We start from the raw sequence: 18,117 nt of genomic DNA, 5'->3' as shown, positions 1-18,117 counted from the left end.
AGCTTTATTTATGTTAAGGATAATACAAAATTCAGGCACCATAAGGCAATTCAAAATATGTTGGATAAAATGCATTTAGGCTCTCAGGAATGATTTATTGATTTAAATATTTATGATTCAGTCGATCAATTAAAATGTGCTCATGGCACATATTCACGTAAAAAATAAATATTAGAAAGTCTATGTCTGTGAGAGAGGGCGAGTGAGTCTATTTTTCAAAATAAAAGTCCCCTGCTCTAATGTTTTTATTGGGGGGGGGGGGGAGAGAGACACATGCATGTTTTCTAAATATTTATGGGGACGTACCCCTGCATAATCACGTTAACACACACACACACACACACATGCACGCACGCATTGGTCTTGTACATAAAAAAACTGAACACCAATAATACCACAATAAAAACATTGTATTTATTTCATCATTATCATCATCATTACATTTTGTTTTTAGAAATTATTATAGATTTTTTTCTTTATGCTGTAGAAAGACAACTAAGATTTCTCATGAATTATTTTTTTGTCTTTCTGTAAAATGAATGCTGATATAGCTAAAATGCCTTTACATATATATATTTAAATCTGTGGTCCCAGAACGTTGCCTGCCTTCTCTGTAAAACACTTAACTGTGCTCCTTTCCATCTGCCTGATATCCACTATTATCTAGTCCACCATAAACGGCTTCCACCATCCCACTGAACCAATGCGCTTGTGGGCATGGAGGTACAGGCCAACGAAACCAGGGACTAGGTTTGATTCACTTAACAGAAATGTTTAACAATAATCTTTCAAATGTGTGTCAAAAATAAAAAGTTAGTACTAAACAGTCATCGGGTAAGACATTGAGAACATATTGTACGTGCTTACTCAGTGTACTTGCTTGAAACATTCCAATGTAAATAAGTATGGAATAATATGGAACCTTTTCTTGTACGCATTGGAGTACCTTGTGCAAACATGTTCAGAATTGTTGCTATGCCTTTATTTAAAATTGTAAATCTACTACCTCCCAAACTCTAAAATGATGAACACAAATAATATAATATAAGCCTGGGTTGTAGAGTAAAGTAAAGTTGTCTTTTGGGACTTTTGTATATATTCCAGTTTGTTATTTTCTTTCTACTAAAAAAGCAACAAAAAAAGCCTTTTAGAAACAATGTATAATTTTAAATCGTTAAAACGTGACATTAGAAACACCACTGGGGGAAATCTTTATCAGTCCGAGTACTACATTTTAAAACATTTATTTGTTGCCTAATTAAGTATGGGATTGCCTTGCAACTAAGGTCAGAGAATCAAACGCTGAAGCGCTAAGCTAGGACATGCTAGCGATTTTCAAAAGTTTCTTTGCCACATCCAAAATCTGTATTCAAACCTCAAAATAGCCTGTCGGCATTTTAGGAAGATATTTTTTATCTCCCATTTGATTTTCCCATTTGTCAGTCTAGGCAGTGGAACTGTTGTCCCTTAGTCGGGCAAAGAATTACATCACACTGGCCCTTCCTTATTCTACTCGACGACTAGACAACCCAGCATACTAGCATCAAGCTAAACCACTTAGTGACATGAACAACACACACAGGCGATGTACATAACGCCTGAATGTCAGTAACTAAGGACAAAACAACAGATCCTTAACTACGTTTTAGTTTAGCAATCTGCGCAAGTCTGTAGAAGGGAAGAGAATGTTGGATCTTTCCCGACAACTGCTCTGACACAATCTGCAGTGTCAGATTGCGAAGTTGATTGGGGTCCTTCACAGTAAAAATGTGTATTTATACAAGTGCAATATACACAGGAAAGTGGAAGTTTTAAGTGGTTGGGGGGAGATGCACAGGGAACTGCCACAGATTGGAAACTGGGCCAAATTCTTTTTGGCAAAACTGGTGCTCAGATTTGAGTTCTGTGTGTGTGTGTGTGTGTGTGTGTGTGTGTGTGTGTGTGTGTGTGTGTGTGTGTGTGTGTGTGAGAGAGAGAGAGAGCAACATTACAATATCTACACACTTTGTTTTCTCCAGGTTACACTGTTATAAGGACTCAGTGACTCTATCTCTGTCTTTTGTGATGCCATCTTCTTGTCTTGGTAGAATTTAATGTTAGATATTTCAAAAAGAAAATGGTAAAAAAGGTACAAAAGATTTTATTAAAAATTCAAGCTTTGTGATGTATCACTTGTGTACCTATGGATCCAAAAAAAATTGGAGTTAAGATCTTGGGATCTGTGTTAAGAGAAGTATGATTTGCTTCTTTTCTTTTTTTTGATATGTCAAAGTCCCTACAGCAAGAAAAAGCATCTTAAATCAACAATGAGGAGTTTTGGAAAAAGGAACTCCTGTACTTTTCAGACGCAAAGAGCGTATGGGATTCTCTGTGTACTTGCAGAAAACAAAGTAAAAGTGAGTAAGGAAGAAAGGTGCACTACATTGATTATGGTAATGTACTAAGCAATCGTTTTGTTTGTTGATCTGTGATCCAAGCAAGAGAAGCTTGCTTGACGTTAATTGTTTTGTAATTTGCCATCTTTCCCCATAGATCTAATTTGTCGACAGCGGGAATAGAAATGCATTAAAATCGGACAGACATCGACAGATGAACGGCCTACACTCTTCAGAGGTTCTATCAAGTTATTTTGCTGTTCTCCCTCTACAACAGAGACGTTTCTTTTTTAAATCGGGGGGCGCCCGGAACGTTTGTCCCCACAACAATATTGATTCCAACCGTCACACGAAGGTGCGAACGTCATTTGAAAACCCAAGATCTGCGTTGATTATTTTATCCTGTGCTTAATCATAGAGGGAGAGAGAGTGAGGGAGCGAGAGAGAGAGAGCGATACACTGATTTAAACAGCACAGAGCGGCAGTAGTACCACCGGCCGCGCCTTCTCGGAACCTACGCTACAGAGAAAACTACTTCCGTGCTCAAGATGAGCAACAAACCACAAGGCTACTTAACATGTAGTTAGTCTGCTTTCCGGTTAACATTGAACGGTGTCCGGCGACCCCAGAAACACCCGGGGGAACATCCGAGATGAATCGGCGTCCGCCGTACAAAAAGGTCCCGAGGAGAGGAACCGGTGTCCCTCGTAGTCAGCGGGGGCAGCCGTACCTTACGTTGAGTAGCAGCCCCCCACCCCCCATGGATGGAGGGCGTGGTTTCAGGGATGGGGATGTTGGGGGTATATTCATTGAATTTGCTAGAGTAGGAGTGGGTTGTGTCAGCGGAGAGGGTTGAACATCTCTAGTAGTCGTTTAACTTTTTTTTTGGAGGGGGGGACGCGGGCGGGGGAATGGGGGATGGGGGGGGGGGGGTTGGCTGCTCCGTGTGCCCTTGCATCGGCTCTCCTCTCTGGGTCGAGACGGTTACCAGTTCATCATGGAGCTCCTGTTCAGCGTCATGAAGAACACCTGGCTGCTGCCGCCGGACCGGACCGAAGCGAAGAACACCTGCGGGCGACACCACCACACACGCTGATGAAGAGGATGTCACTCTGATGAAGGGCAAAGATGACTAAAAAGTACAAAACGCACACAGTGGTCCTCACAGAATTTCGTTTTCTTATTTTAGATCATTTGATCGTTGTATAAGTGTATCCTTCTGCCTCGTTTTGTTTGGGGATGAGTGTAGTGCCTTGGGTGTTTGACCTTCAGCTTCTAGGTTCTGGGTTTGATCCCCCTTTTCCACTGCTTAAAGGGGTGATATTATGCCACCAGGTATGAGTGTGATTAGCCATTACAATTCAATCTGCCTTTTTCCTGTGTTTTAGTGACATCACAAGTGGAAGCGTCCACATAGATGTGTACTCGATAGATCAGTCCACCAGCCTACCCAGTGTACTGTAGCAAATGTTGCTCATCTATCCGTCGTACATCTGGTTGGTACTCACAGTTGATGTCACTTAAACACAGGAAAAGCCACCTGGTGGCATAACATCACCCCTTTAACTGTGGAGCATCCTTGAGTGAGATACCTTCCCCCTACCCGCGCCTGAATGCCTGAATGAGTGATAAACAGTATAAGGGGGAAAACGAGAGCGTGAGGAAGACAGAAACCCGCTCCACACTCACTTTGTCGTTCCTCTCCGACAGGAACTTTAGTCGCTGAGCTCGCTTGTGCATGAAAACTCCGTCGAGGTGTCCCGTCTCCACGGACCGGATCTCAATGGCCTTCTCCCCCCATCCCATGATCTGGTTGGAGTGGATGTAGGCTGTGACACACGCGCACACACACACACACACACACACACACACACACACACACACACACACACACACACAGAGGAGGGATTGCAAAGGAGAGAGATCAGTAGCATAGTGACAGCGGAACCAATCACATCCCGGGCCACGCCCCTCACACCTCCTTCGGCCACGCCCCTGGGAGGGAATCATTGCAGCAGTTTCTAAACAACCAATTAAATCCCGTCTTGGTTTTCACAGGGTCGTCGGGATCGACCAATCGTACGTCAATGTCAAGATTATGAGCAATGGTCGGCTTTTGAGAGGTCTCGCACTTGTGATATAATCAATCACTGTTTTGACTATTACATTGGCTGGAAAACGATCTTCTGCAGTTGTGTTCTTTGATGGACTGGTAGGGGACGTATGCTGAGGATCTCTGCGTTCAGTTGACGGTTGACATTAACAGTATTGTCCGCTCCTGCATTCTGCCTGGTGCTAGCTTTGTATGGTCCTATTTAAAGCCAGACTCGGCAGGGCTGACTCATTTAAGTGGAGGATCTGTAGCCCATGTGAGGGGGGGGGGGGTGGAACTATCTGCTGTATTCGCTGCCATTGGACGGCTCGTTTACAGAGTTTCCCTCGGGATAGAATTAAACGGACGCCACCGTGCTGAATGACATGACTGGAGCCTGACCTGTCTGGACGGAAAGAGTTTCCATGTAGACGTGGATGTCTGAAGTGGGGGTGGGGATCTGAAAATGCTTGTGGCATTAAAACTCGTTCTAACAGGGGCCAGCGTTCATGGCCCTCCCCAAAAAAACGAGGTTAAAAAGAAACAACATACAACACATGAAGTATATCGATTCAGGATACAGATGGTGAACAAACATCAGGACATGGTCCTTATGACAGTTGCTGAAGCGCGGACAGAACTAGCAAATAAGGCCTTTAAGGTTTTTGCACCATCTTCCTGGAATGACCTACCAAAGCAGCTCAAGCTGCAAGACCTAATTACTCTCAGTGAATTTAAAGCTGTTGTAAAGAGTTCGATGTCGGACTCAAATATTTTAGTCAATGATCTATATCAGCATTACTCATTGCACGGCTCGCAAGCCACATGCGGCTCGCCAAGCCTCTATTTGCGGCTCGCATGGCGGTAAAAATATACAGTGATATGATCATGCAGTGAATACAGATATTTAAAAAAACAATACAAACAATTATTTAAAAAATAAATCAACAGCGGCATTAAAAGGTGGAAATATAGCCTTGTCTAGAAAATATTTTTAAACTTGCTCGGCTCTACGCTGACAGCGGGGTTGCCAGATTGGCGGTTTTCCTGCATAACAAGAGAGAATGTGCTCTTTGGATGGACTTATTCTTATTAACTTATTCTTCAATAGCTTCCATGTTATGTGACCCAGTGTCTCCACATTATTCCAGAAAATAGCACACAGTCACACAAGTCTTAATTTTCCTCTCAAAGTGTAACAGATTGATGCATTCCAGGTTAAAAGGTACCAAATTTTCTTCCGGGGGAGCATGCCCCCGGACCCCGCTAAGGACCGGGTTCCCTCCACAGTTTCACAAAATTCTGTGGGAAATACTGCTTCAGGGAGGACATATTATTAGGCAGGCATACTTATTTATGACTGGATTTATAGCTTTTGATACTTTGAGGTAAAAATGGCTCTCCTGTTGACGTCGTCCTGTCAGTGCGGCTCTCCTGAAAAAAATAGTGAATACCACTGATCTATATGTATTATTACTATTGCACTCAGTATTGAACTTGTACTTTGTCTTGTGTTTTATGTTGGAACTGCTGCTACTGCTGTCCGTCTTGGCCAGGTCTCTCTTGCAAAATAGATTTTAATCTCAATGAGACTAAACATGGTTAAATAAAGAATATAATAAATATAAAGTGTTTGTGGACCAGGAGAGGGTGTGGGACATTTTGTCCCATGCCTGGCGAGACAGAGCGCTGGACTCGACTTGTTTCCCCACCCTGTGGTTTTGGCCGAGTTGAGTGTTTGCTTCCTGTATTCCTCTAGTAACCATGGCATCGCTGCAGCAACAACACCGGGAACAATAACCACACCAGCAGTGGAGGTGATTGGGAAAGGATTCCACACAGGGACTTCAACATGAAATCCCAACTGTGGTTCCTAGGACTGAAAGCCCTTGGCTAGAAAGTATTCTAACATTTGCAATCTTAAACCATTGTATCTCATGCAAGTCTTTCCTTCATTTCAGGTTTTCTGTGGTGGATTATGTTATGTCAGAGGAGAAAACAGACTACTGACTGCCTCAGAGGCGAGGAGGGAGATCTGAGTTAGAATTGGTACGTGTGATATTTCACACTTAGCACTGAAAACAGTAACATCAACGGCAATGTCCCAGGATTATCCCGGGGGGGGGAACGCAACGCAACACAACACAACACGAGGTGTTAGCTGCTGAATCTACAGAGGGTACACTTCTACTGAAAACGTTCACATGGTGTGAAATTGAAACAGGATAGAGAGGTGATTCTGTGACTTGACGGAGGTGTATCTGTAGGGTCTACCTGGCCACCTGTCTACCTGATGCCACAACGCCAAAGTGCGTCATAATGACAGCAGGTCATCAACCTTCACTGTACGTTTTGGATAAAAAAGTCTGGAAAGGGACTGACAATTAATAATCAAATCAATAAGACACTGGCGAGCGCAAAGCCATAACTGATAACCTCCTATTTAACTCCATTTTAGTTTGAAGCATACCGACGGCTTTATTCATGCAGTGGATGGAAATCTCTGCAGGTGAAAGAGAAGGAGTCGAGCTCTGGCCTCTGTTTAGGAAGAGAAGCCTGGCGACGGGGGGAAGGGTAGGGAGGAAAGGAGGGAGGAAGAAGGGAGGTGAAGAACAGTAAGTGAAAGAGAAAGTGAAACTGCAAGCAGGTGCGTCTAAGGAACCGGCCACCTACTGACACCTCTGGAAAACGGGGGTCAGAGGTCAAAGGTCAAAGTGAGGCGTGTGTGTGTGTGTGTGTGTGCGCAGTTGGCCGGGGCGGAGTCAAGCGAGCCGACGGGGGGAGGACGGGACTGGGTGGGAGGGGGGAGGGGGGGGGGGGGGAGACGTACCGACGGAGGTGGGCATCTCGCCCCACTGCAGCACCACGTCCTTGGTGATGCGGCCGTAGGTGTTGACGTAGACGCCCTCGTCCTCGTAGCACAGCAACATCTCCATGCCGTCCGTCTTGGGCAGCACCACGATGGCGTGGGGGGTCACCTGGCTCTGGATCTGCCGGGGGGGGGGGGGGGTGGGTGGGGGGGGGAGGGGGAGGGGGATCACACAGGAGGGAGTTGTTTGCCAGGAGCTAGGTTGGGGGCGGGGTGGGGTCGGTCGGTCGGTCAGCTGGGTGGTGGTGGTGGTGGTGGGGAGGAGGAGAAGGAGGAGGACCGGGCCATGTCTACCAAGACCGGGGGGGGGGGTGGCTATACAGGACTCTCTCTCTCTGTCTTTGTCAATCTCTCTCACTCTCTTTCTCTCTCTCTCTCTCTCTCTCTCTCTCTCTCTCTCTCTCTCTCTCTGTCTCTCTATCTCTGTCTCTCTTCTCCCCCCCCCCCCACACCTTACACGAGGAGAGAAACTGCTGCAACAATAGTGTCCCCCCACACAAATCCCATCACACTCCATGTCTCCATGGCAACAGGGCTGAGGATGATGATGGTGATGAAGATTAGCCCACACTCTCCCGCCGCCAGAGGAGACAGACAGAAGAGTGACGAGGCGGTTGCCAAGGTAACCGCCTCGGGGTCTCCCCGTCTGACTCGTGAGCGCAGCCAATGATGCGTGTTCAAGAGGGGCGGGGGGGTCAGCTTTCTCATGAGTCACTCGCTCACTCATTCACTCACTCACTTACTCACTTCTTCACCTTATAAAAACACACTCAAAATCTAAAACATGGTCTATGCTTCACAATTCTTAAATTCATCCATCCATTGATTGATTCATTCATTCATTCATTCATTTATTCATTCATTCATTTAAGTATATTTACATGCACACCTTCGTTAGCATATAGGTTGAATAATCAGATTAAGGTCAACGGTGACCCTTTGGAGCAACGCACATAATGAATAAATGAATGAAGAATGAATACACTGACAAGAATGCAAACGAAGGTGTTTACATCTAAGCCCATACCGATATTGATCAGTGTACTAGTGTGCTCCATGTATTCATACGGACGGTTTCATTCATAAATCACCAGCCTCGGGGCTCTTACATGGGAGGGGATGTAGATGTCGTACGGGTTGCCAGAGTCAACGTCGATGACATGGAAGCCCACGCTGGACCCGTAGATGACCTTTAACCTCTGACCCTCCTCCACCGTCAGGTCAACCAGCTGAGGGCGGTGCTGCAGCTCAGTGAACGACTGGGCGAACGAGGGAGAGAGAGAGGGAGAGAGAGAGAGCAGAGAGAGAGAGACAGAGAGAGCGAGAGACAGAGAGAGAGAGAGAGAGAGAGAGAGAGAGAGAGAGAGAGAGAGAAAGAGAGAGATAGAGGGAGAGCGAGAGAGAGAAAGAGACAGAGACAGAGACAGAGACAGAGACAGAGACAGAGACAGAGAGAGAGAGAGAGTGGGGGAGAGAGAGAGAGAAAGAGAGAAAGAAAGAGGGTGGGGGAGAGAGAGAGAGAGAGAGAGAGAGACGTACAGAGAACATTTAGATTGTCATTTCAATACAAAATGGAGTAAGAAAGTAATTACCTCATTAATCTCTAAAGAGGAAATTGATTCAAAGGGGAAATTTGGTTTTTAATTACACATCATAATGAAATATAAACTATAAAAAAAATGAATGGGGTGACAGAAAAAAAAATGCTGTTAATACGACGAATAAAACAAATCAAAACCAGCTCAAGTGGTGGATGAGAGTGTGTGTGTGTGTGTGTGTGTGTGGGTGTGTTTGTGAAGGTCTCACCTTGAAGGCCATGAACTTGTGGTAGGGTTTGGGGGCCCAGGCGTAGATCTCCACCGCGTTCTTCAGGGCGATCACAAGGAACTTTATCCTCTCGTACTTGACTGGGAGACAAAGAAACAAACATGTTTCACACAGAGGCAGGCTGAGGTCTCCGTTTAGTTTAAATGTTAGTGTGTTGTGTTGGAAAAACGTATCGTAACGATCACTATGAATGCTCCATATCAAATTCTCTTTCCCCCACTCCTCCATCTGGTAGTTTACTATTATACATCAATTTAATCCAACATCATCATCGGTCAATTGATCAATAATCAAATAAAGTTGGGTAAGCATGAGTCACATCCTCAAACGTGATCTTTGCTATTCTCTCTCTCTCGCTCTCTGTCATTGTGAGTGTCTCTCTATCTCTTCCTCTGTCGTTGTGGGTCTCTCTCTCTCTCTCTCTCTCCCTCTCTCGACCTCTGTCGTCTTGGGTCTCTCTCTCTCTCTCCCTCCCTCTGTCGTCGTGGGTCTCTCTCTCTCTCTCTCCGTCTCTCTCTCTCTCTCCCTCTGTCGTCGCGGGTCTCTCTCTCTCTCTCTCTCCCTCTCCCTCCCTCTGTCGTCGTGGGTCTCTCTCTCTCTCTCCCTCACTCTGTCGTCGTGGGTGTCTCTCTCTCTCCCTCTCTCTCTCCCTCTCTCTCTGTCGTTGTGGGTCTCTCTCTCTCTCTCCCTCTCTCTCTCCCTCTGTCGTTGTGGGTCTCTCTCTCTCTCTCCCTCTCTCCCCCTCTGTCGTCGTGGGTCTCTCTCTCTCTCTCTCCCTCCCTCTGTCGTCGTGGGTCTCTCTCTCTCTCCCTCTGTCGTCATGGGTCTCTCTCTCTCTCCCTCTCTCTCTCTCTCCCTCTGTCGTCGTGGGTCTCTCTCTCTCTCTCCCTCTCTCTCTCTCCCTCTGTCGTCGTGGGTCTCTCTCTCTCTCTCTCTCTCTCCCTCTGTCGTCGTGGGTCTCTCTCTCTCTCCCTCTCCCTCTCTCTCCCTCTGTCGTCGTGGGTCTCTCTCTCCCTCTCCCTCTCTCTCCCTCTGTCGTCGTGGGTGTCTCTCGCCCCGGGCGTACAGGCAGTGAGGTACGTACCGACTTTGTAGTGCACACACCCCTCCAACTCCCCCACGGTGATCCAGCCCTGCTTCTTCTCCACCTCAGGGTCGTTGTGGAGGATCCGGTTCCTAAGCCAGGACAGGTAGTACACGCGCAGCTTGTTCTTCTTACCTGAAGACGAACACGGTACAGTTAGATGAATATCCGCCCCTTTGTTCCAGGATGCAAGAATATAATCTCTTTTTAAATCAACCCGACTGTGTGGAAAGGTAGATTTCCTTTTTGTGCAAAACTGCAATGCCCACAATGCCTACATTTACATTTACATTGAGGGCATTTAGCAGGTGCTTTTATCCAAAGCGACTTACAATAACTACATTTGTCAGAAGAAAGAGAAACAATATATCGTCGTCGGTACAGTGAGGACGTTCATTGAACCAAGTGCCAAGCACTAACAATCGCCATGTAAACCCTTTCCCTCAGACAACAGAGATAACCCGGAGAAGATGCTACACAATGCTAAGTTCTTTTCTTTAAGTGCAAAGCTGACAACATACAATAAGTGCGTACGTTAAGTGCCAGCGCTTAAAAAGTAAAATAAAACACAAGCGGAACAATAAAGGAGCAGCAGAAAGTGCAAGTCATGGATTCATTTAAGAGGCGGGCTTAAACAAAGAAACGCACCTCCTTTTGGGTCTAGCTCCTATATGCTCCTATCCATACTTTATGTTTGCCAATAAAATGAGCCAGTGGTTCCCAACAGCTTTTGGACCGTGACACGATGTTTAGGGGATGTCTGTCGTACTTTGTTATGCTCTACTTCCATCGTTTTAAACTGATCCGACTCCGCCTGTGACATCACACAGCCCACTGAACGCATTGCACCACACAGATATGACATCGGACCTGTTCGCTAGGGGCTATGAATCATGCAGCTACGAAATCATGAGGCTACCAGCATGCATTAGGGTGTGTGTATATACAGGGGCGACTGAATAAAGAAATCTGATCAAATCATCAGATATCTATAGCATACTATTCAGTAATCTCCCATGACCCCATAAACATGTCATTCGTCCCCAGGGTGGAGAAGCAATCTAACAAACCACATGAGCATCACAAACGATTGGTCTTTGCTCAGGAGGTAGAGAGGGTTGACTTATAACCAGAAGGTTGCTAGTTCAATCCCCGGCTCCTCCTAGCTAGTGTTACGACCAGTCCCTGAGCAAGACGCCTCATCCTGACTGCTCCCGACGAGCTGGCTGTCTCCATGCTTGGTTGACACCGCCGTTGGTGTTGGTGATTGTGTCTATGGACCGTTGTAAGCCACTTCGGATAAAAATGTCTGCTAAATGTAAGCGTACCAAATAAACGCTAACAAGGTCAAAGCGAGAGACACTGCAGACGGATAGTCCCGTTTACGGTAGAACAATTCGCTTCTCTACGTTATGGACTACCTGAGACACCGATTTTGCAGGGAGACGAAGTGAAGCGGTTTTTAGAAGTGGTGTTGAAATGGATATTAATGCTCAGTGGTTCAGCGGCTTATTATGTTGATTCTCAAGTGCACTCACAAGCAGACTGTGGAATGAATGCCCTCACAAAACACGATACTGCGATAAGATAAGGGTCCTCTCAGGGAGGACAGGAGAGTGAGAATAGAGCCATTGTGTTGTGGTTCGGGTATACGATGTTCAGTGTAATTTCCTGCTTCAGGCGCTTTTCATTCTCTGCTTGAAAGACCTTCCGGGCTCAGCTGTCGCTGTATGCAACCTTAAAGGACGAGGTTTAAACAGCCTGGAGGTCCTGCAGATATGGAGACGTGTCCCGGGGTGGACTGACCTCACTTCATAATGAAAAGGTTTGAGTCCTCAATACCTGTTACTCATTTAGCAGACGCTTTCATCCAAAGCGACCTGAGTGAATGACGACCTGAGTGAATGACGCACGGTCATTAAAGACCAGCTGGGAGATATGGCATCCTGCTCTACAGGTTTGCCACCCAGGCTTGCCATGGACACTGGGGATAGAATCCAGTACCTGTCCTAGAGAAACTTGATGCAAAATTAACTAAGATGAGCCCAGGCTTCTTCCTCTCCTGACAAACGCTGTACACAGAGGGTGCTTGGTTTGATGCCCAAAAGATGGGCCCAGTCAGAGCCGAGAAAAGGTTGAATTAGCCAATTTAGCTTATGTTCCACATTAGTCTCGTAATGATGTCTATTGTGTATTGTGGGCGTGTCTGAAGGTGGGCGTGTCAGATGGTGGGCGTGTCAGAGGGTGGGTGTGTCAGAGGGTGGGCGTGTCTGAAGGTGGGCGTGTCAGATGGTGGATGGGTCAGAGGGTGGGCGTGTCTGTCAGAGGGTGGGCGTGACAGATGGTGGGCGTGTCAGATGGTGGGCGGGTCAGAGGATGTATGTGGGCGTGTCCAAAGGTGGGCGTGTCAGAGGGTGGGTGTGTCCGATGATGGGCGTGTCAGAATGTGGGCGTGTCAGAAGATGGGCGTGTCAGAGGGTGGGCGTGTCAGAAGGTGGGCGTGTCAGGGCGTGTCAGAAGGTGGGCGTTTCAGAAGGTGGGAGTGTCAGGGCGTGTCAGAGGGCGTGCCCACCGGAGATGGTGACCAGCACGTTGAGGCCCTCCAGGACGTCCATCTGCTGGAAGCGCCGGCGGTTGATGAGGTTGTAGACCTTCCCCTGGCCGCTACGGTCCAGCAGCATGAGACCGTTCTCCGTCCCCACCAGCAGGTTGACGCCTGCACGCACACAGACGCACGCACACACACATTCACATGCACGCACACATACAAACACATACACGCAGACACACACACACGCACGTGCACATCCATACACACAAACACACGGAAGCACACATTCACACCCATGGACACACACAGACACACACATTTGCACGGACGCACACACACACACACACACACACAAACACACACACACACACATTCGCACGCACACACACACACACACACATTTGCACGCACGCACACACGCAAACAAACACACACGTTATAATAACATCTTTGAATCGACAAATTGTGAATTGATTTTTAACAACACCCCGGGCACTGTGAAACCACTTTGCTGACACACGGGGAGTGTACACCGTTAAAGACTAAGGTAATCCCGACATGAAGGAGAACAACCCTCCGGGTCAGGCTCACCCCAGAGCGCAGCGCACAGGATCTCCGAGTTGAAGCGCTTCTTGTACTTGCGGATCTCTGGGGTGTCGCTGTGGGGTCGGATGTTGGTGGGGTTCACGTTGACCACCGAGATCTTCCTGGCCTCGTTTAGTCGGGCCTGCTCCTGCTCCTGCCTCAGGAGCTCATCGGCAAACAGTGCTGCAGACAGGAGCAATCGAACAGTGACACGATCAGCGATTCGATAGGAGGTGTTGGTGTACACTTCAGACAGTACCAGGTAGTCTTATAGTAGTCTTACAGTACCAGGTACTCTTACAGTAGTCTCACAGTACTCGGTACTCTTACAGTAGTCTTAGAGTACTAGGTACATTTAAAGTAGTCTTACAGTACTAGGTACGTTTACAGTAGTCTTACAGTACCAGGTACTCTTACAGTAGTCTCACAGTACTCGGTACTCTTACAGTAGTCTTAGAGTACTAGGTACATTTAAAGTAGTCTTACAGTACTAGGTACGTTTACAGTAGTCTTAGAGTACTGAGTACATTTACAGTAGTCTTACAGTACCAGGTACTCTTACAGTAGTCTTAGAGTACTAGATACTCTTACAGTAGTCTTAGAGTTCTAGGACTGCATGTAGTTAGCCTGGGAACCGGACGCATCCAGCAAGCTCATGATTAATTTGCTCTGCAGATAAGGTCTGTCTTACAAAAAGATTTCCGCCCAATCACAACCATTTATCTCACATGAGGAAGGATAAACACATTGACGATGAGGATTTTCAACCTCAACAAAGATGGCTGCCGCTGATGTTGATTGATTTATTCTGCTATCGGGAACGTATTGACGGTATATTTGAACTAAGAGAAGAACAATCGACTACACTAAAAGCTTTTGTTGAGATGAAAGCTGTCTCGATAACATCCCTCAGTGCTGTGTCACCCATTTTAAGAGATTGTTCAAGAGTGTTTTCAGAATAATTGCAGTTTATTCCCGGCTAGCGTGTAGGAAGGTCAAGTGGTGACTCTCCTCTTGTTTTCCTTCAAGGACCGGAACACTAACTCTTCTGATCGGCTCAAGTCAATGGCAAGGTCACCTCTCTGTGGTACTACATTATGACACATTCCGTCATGGATCAAGTTATGAGATACAGACAGACACTCCTATAGATATTGATACATGGACCGACTTACCAATAGATACACAGCCATAGATATATGGAGAGATGTAGATGTGTACATATAGACAGACATGATGGACAGATGGACGGACATACCTGAGGCGGAGTTCTCATCGTCGTCATCGGTGGGGGAGGTTCCGTAGACCCTCGGATCAACGAATGGGGTGAAGGAAGCCTTGGAGCCACTCCCACTTACCATACCGTACTATCAATCAAAGAGAGAAAGGGGAGGGGCCTACAATCAGCCAGTTGTTGTTGTTCCTTTTGACAGTTGGTAGAAAGTATCGCGACCAATTGAATTGCAACACATACATGGGACATACTGAGAACTGTCAAAGTGAACGAAATGTACAGTTTTTCTCTGGCCAAATAATGATAAAGGTCATTAGAAGAAATCGTCCATGAGTAGAGATCTTCGATCAGCTTTGAGTGAGTGAAACTTTCAATGTTGTTCCATGTTATACAGTATGATGAACAAAGTGAACTTTATTGATTAGCAGAGTCTTAACCATCCAGCCGGTGTACTCTGATTGGTTTAAAGTAACTGTCAACTATTCTAAATATATATTCTCAATTCAATTTAATGATTTGGATCTACAGCGATATTTAATAGACAGATAAGCCCTAGAACTAATAGAGTCAAAAACTCATTAAAAAGGAAGTTTGAAGAAAGCGTTTGAGATCGAAGTACTTCATATTCAAACATAATTCATCTTTACTCTTCCGCCAAAGGGAAAACCCGATTGGGTGAAGTATGAAAGCAGAAATGTTGACTATGTCGTTTTGATTCATTGCACTGTGAACACTGCAAGGAGGAAACGGTCTGGGCTCTGTCCTCTTCCCCCTCGTTGGCTCTCTGTCGCCCCCGGCCCAGGCTTACAGCCCTTTGTCAGCTCTCCTTTCAGAGCGCATCAACGCCATTCCTGCAGTCGGAATCCTATTGTCTGGCGTTTCGCTGATAGGTGTGGAAATGGCCATTTCTCATTGGTTCGAATCCTAACCAATCAGGGACGGCTAAAATGTCTGCTCAAAAGGATGCAATAAACGGTGAGCCGAACGCAGAGGCTTAGTGTAGCCTGTCGACGCGTTGCTACGTCATGTGACGCTAGGTTTGAACTTTAATGGTGTTTCCTTGATCTGGTCAGGTGACATGTGTCATGTCTTTGCAGCGAGATGAAACAGTGGGACACGGAAAGGTCAGAGAAGGGCGGAGAAGATGGGAAACAAGGCTGGGAGACTCAACGTGTCGCTCCGCCATTCACAGGGAACTCAAGCAGTCAGTCAAGCAGGAGGGGAGGAAACGGCGGCAAATGAACCTCTATCCCTTTAAAAAGACCAGCAACAGGGAATGTTTGCCATCAAACCCAACTGCCAGTCGAGTAAAGTGACATTTCCCCCCCCCCCCCCCAAAAAATGAAAACCTTCGAACAAACACCCTGACAACCGTTGTTGGTTGTTGAGCTGTCAGCGTGACCGACGCAGCAGAATGGTCTCTACAACTGACGGCGTTCCCCCTGCAAGGGGGACGTCTCCCCCCTACATGAGGGGGGTGAGGCGAGAGAAGCAGATGGGGGGGGGGGGGGGGGGGGGGGGGCTGCGTTCCAACAGGGAGGAGGAGGAGGAGGAGGAGGAGGAGGAGGAGGAGGGAGGGAACTAGCTTCCAGGTTTCTCTTTCTCTAGGGTTGGGTTTTGTATGCTGAGGGGGCAACAGGCCGGACTAACGGATGAGGACGGGGGCTGGGGGTGTAGGAGGACATAGATGCCCATATATGGGGTCGGGATGCTGAGGGGGCGGGGCCAGGTGCGCGGGGGGGCGGGGTTGCTTATATAGAAGACCTACGTGGGCCCCAGAGCCGTCGCCGGGGGAAACCAAGGGGGAGGTGCTTTGCTGCACCAAATCGGGCAGGCTGGCGTTGCCGGGAAACAGATAAGTGTTGCCGGGGAACCCGTTGCTGGCAGCAGAGCTCCGCCTCCTGTCCCTTCGTTTCTGGAAAAAGACAGGGTAGGGGTCGGCTACGTTAGCCACGCTACATGGTGAAGCTACGTTAAGCTAGCTTTGCTAAGCTAAAATCGTTTATGTAGATGACGCTATGCTAGATTGTGTTATGCTTTGTAATAAGTGTTTAATTTTATTGTTATTATTATTTTATTGCATAGTCAACAGCAATCAGGCAACCGTACTTTATGGTTGCTAACTGGCGGCTACGTTGTGTAAACGTTGTGTACCTTCGTGCTCAGTGGAGGGAAAGATGTATGTTTAGATTGGAGAGGGGCGGGGCAGGGGGGGGGGGGGGGGTTTGAGTGACAGTTCGGTCGGACCAACGGGGAAGCATCGATCCAGAGGTGGGCGGGCCCCTCGCGGGTGTGTAGCGTTCACGGCCGCAGGAACCCACAACGACGGCGGCGAACCGGTCAGGCGTTCACCTCTCCTGCACGGCCGCCCGCCCCCCTCTCTCAGGGGGGCAGGGGGCAGCGGGGGCTCTGAAAGGTCACCCACCTCGCGCATCATCAGGGTGCTGTCCTGGGAGGGGTTCCCGTAGGCGTCGCCATGGGGACCGTCCTGGCCCTCCGTCAGCCCGAAGGCCTCATTGGCTCCCTGACTGGCGGCCGGCCTGACGTCACAAACACATGTACTGCTGTTATGATGTGATTACAGTACACTGGGGATGTTATGTAACAAACACATGTGCTGCTGTTATGATGTGATTACAGTACACTGGGGATGTTATGTAACAAACACATGCACTGCTGTTATGATGTGATTACAGTACACTGGGGATGTTATGTAACAAACACATGTACTGCTGTTATGATGTGATTACAGTACACTGGGGTTGTTATGTAACTAACACATGTGCTGCTGTTATGATGTGATTACAGTACACTGGGGTTGTTATGTAACTAACACATGCACTGCTGTTATGATGTGATTACAGTACACTGGGGATGTTATGTAACAAACACATGTACTGCTGTTATGATGTGATTACAGTACACTGGGGTTGTTATGTAACAAACACATGCACTGCTGTTATGATGTGATTACAGTACACTGGGGTTGTTATGTAACAAACACATGCACTGCTGTTATGATGTGATTACAGTACACTGGGGTTGTTATGTAACTAACACATGTACTGCTGTTATGATGTGATTAAAGTAACCTGTGGTCGTAATGTAACAAACACATGCACTGCTGTTCTGAAGTACAATGGGGTCGTTATGCAACGTGGACTCTTCTCCTGTTATGATGTCATTAAAGTACACTGGGGTCGTTATGTAACGTGGACTGTACTCCTGTTATGGTGTGATACACTGTGGTCGTTAGATAACTGTTTAGTGTGTGGAATGGATCAGCGGTCTCAAAACTCGACATAGAAAGGACAGGTTGCAATTAGCAGCCAGCATATATATAATTCACGCCCAAAACAGACAAACACACACACATGGGCACGAATGCACACACAGAGACTGACACACACACACACACACACCCATACACCCACACACACACACACACAAAAACACACACACACACGTACACACACATTAACACACACACACATGCATGC

At 47.1% G+C, this 18,117-nt stretch overlaps 1 protein-coding gene across 1 annotated transcript in view; it reads right to left on the bottom strand.

The window, feature by feature from the left end:
- Positions 1 to 1,098: 1,098 nt before the first annotated feature.
- LOC307089148 (traf2 and NCK-interacting protein kinase-like) overlaps positions 1,099 to 18,117 on the bottom strand; it is a gene marked incomplete at its 5' end in the record, with an annotated part of 24,447 nt that continues 7,428 nt past the window's right edge. Inside the window, 11 exon segments of the mRNA XM_079755275.1 lie at positions 1,099 to 3,443; positions 4,065 to 4,204; positions 7,298 to 7,457; positions 8,446 to 8,595; positions 9,143 to 9,243; positions 10,248 to 10,382; positions 12,820 to 12,963; positions 13,390 to 13,566; positions 14,642 to 14,750; positions 16,386 to 16,532; positions 17,043 to 17,157. Coding sequence (XP_079611401.1) covers positions 3,360 to 3,443; positions 4,065 to 4,204; positions 7,298 to 7,457; positions 8,446 to 8,595; positions 9,143 to 9,243; positions 10,248 to 10,382; positions 12,820 to 12,963; positions 13,390 to 13,566; positions 14,642 to 14,750; positions 16,386 to 16,532; positions 17,043 to 17,157 — 1,462 coding nt within the window. The 3' untranslated portion in view covers positions 1,099 to 3,359.

This window comes from Pollachius pollachius (genome assembly GCF_949987615.1).
Source record: "Pollachius pollachius genome assembly, chromosome: 17".
Lineage (NCBI taxonomy): Eukaryota > Metazoa > Chordata > Actinopteri > Gadiformes > Gadidae > Pollachius > Pollachius pollachius.
The sequence above is the reverse complement of the archived record's forward strand: the minus strand, read 5'-3'. Positions and strand labels throughout refer to the sequence as shown.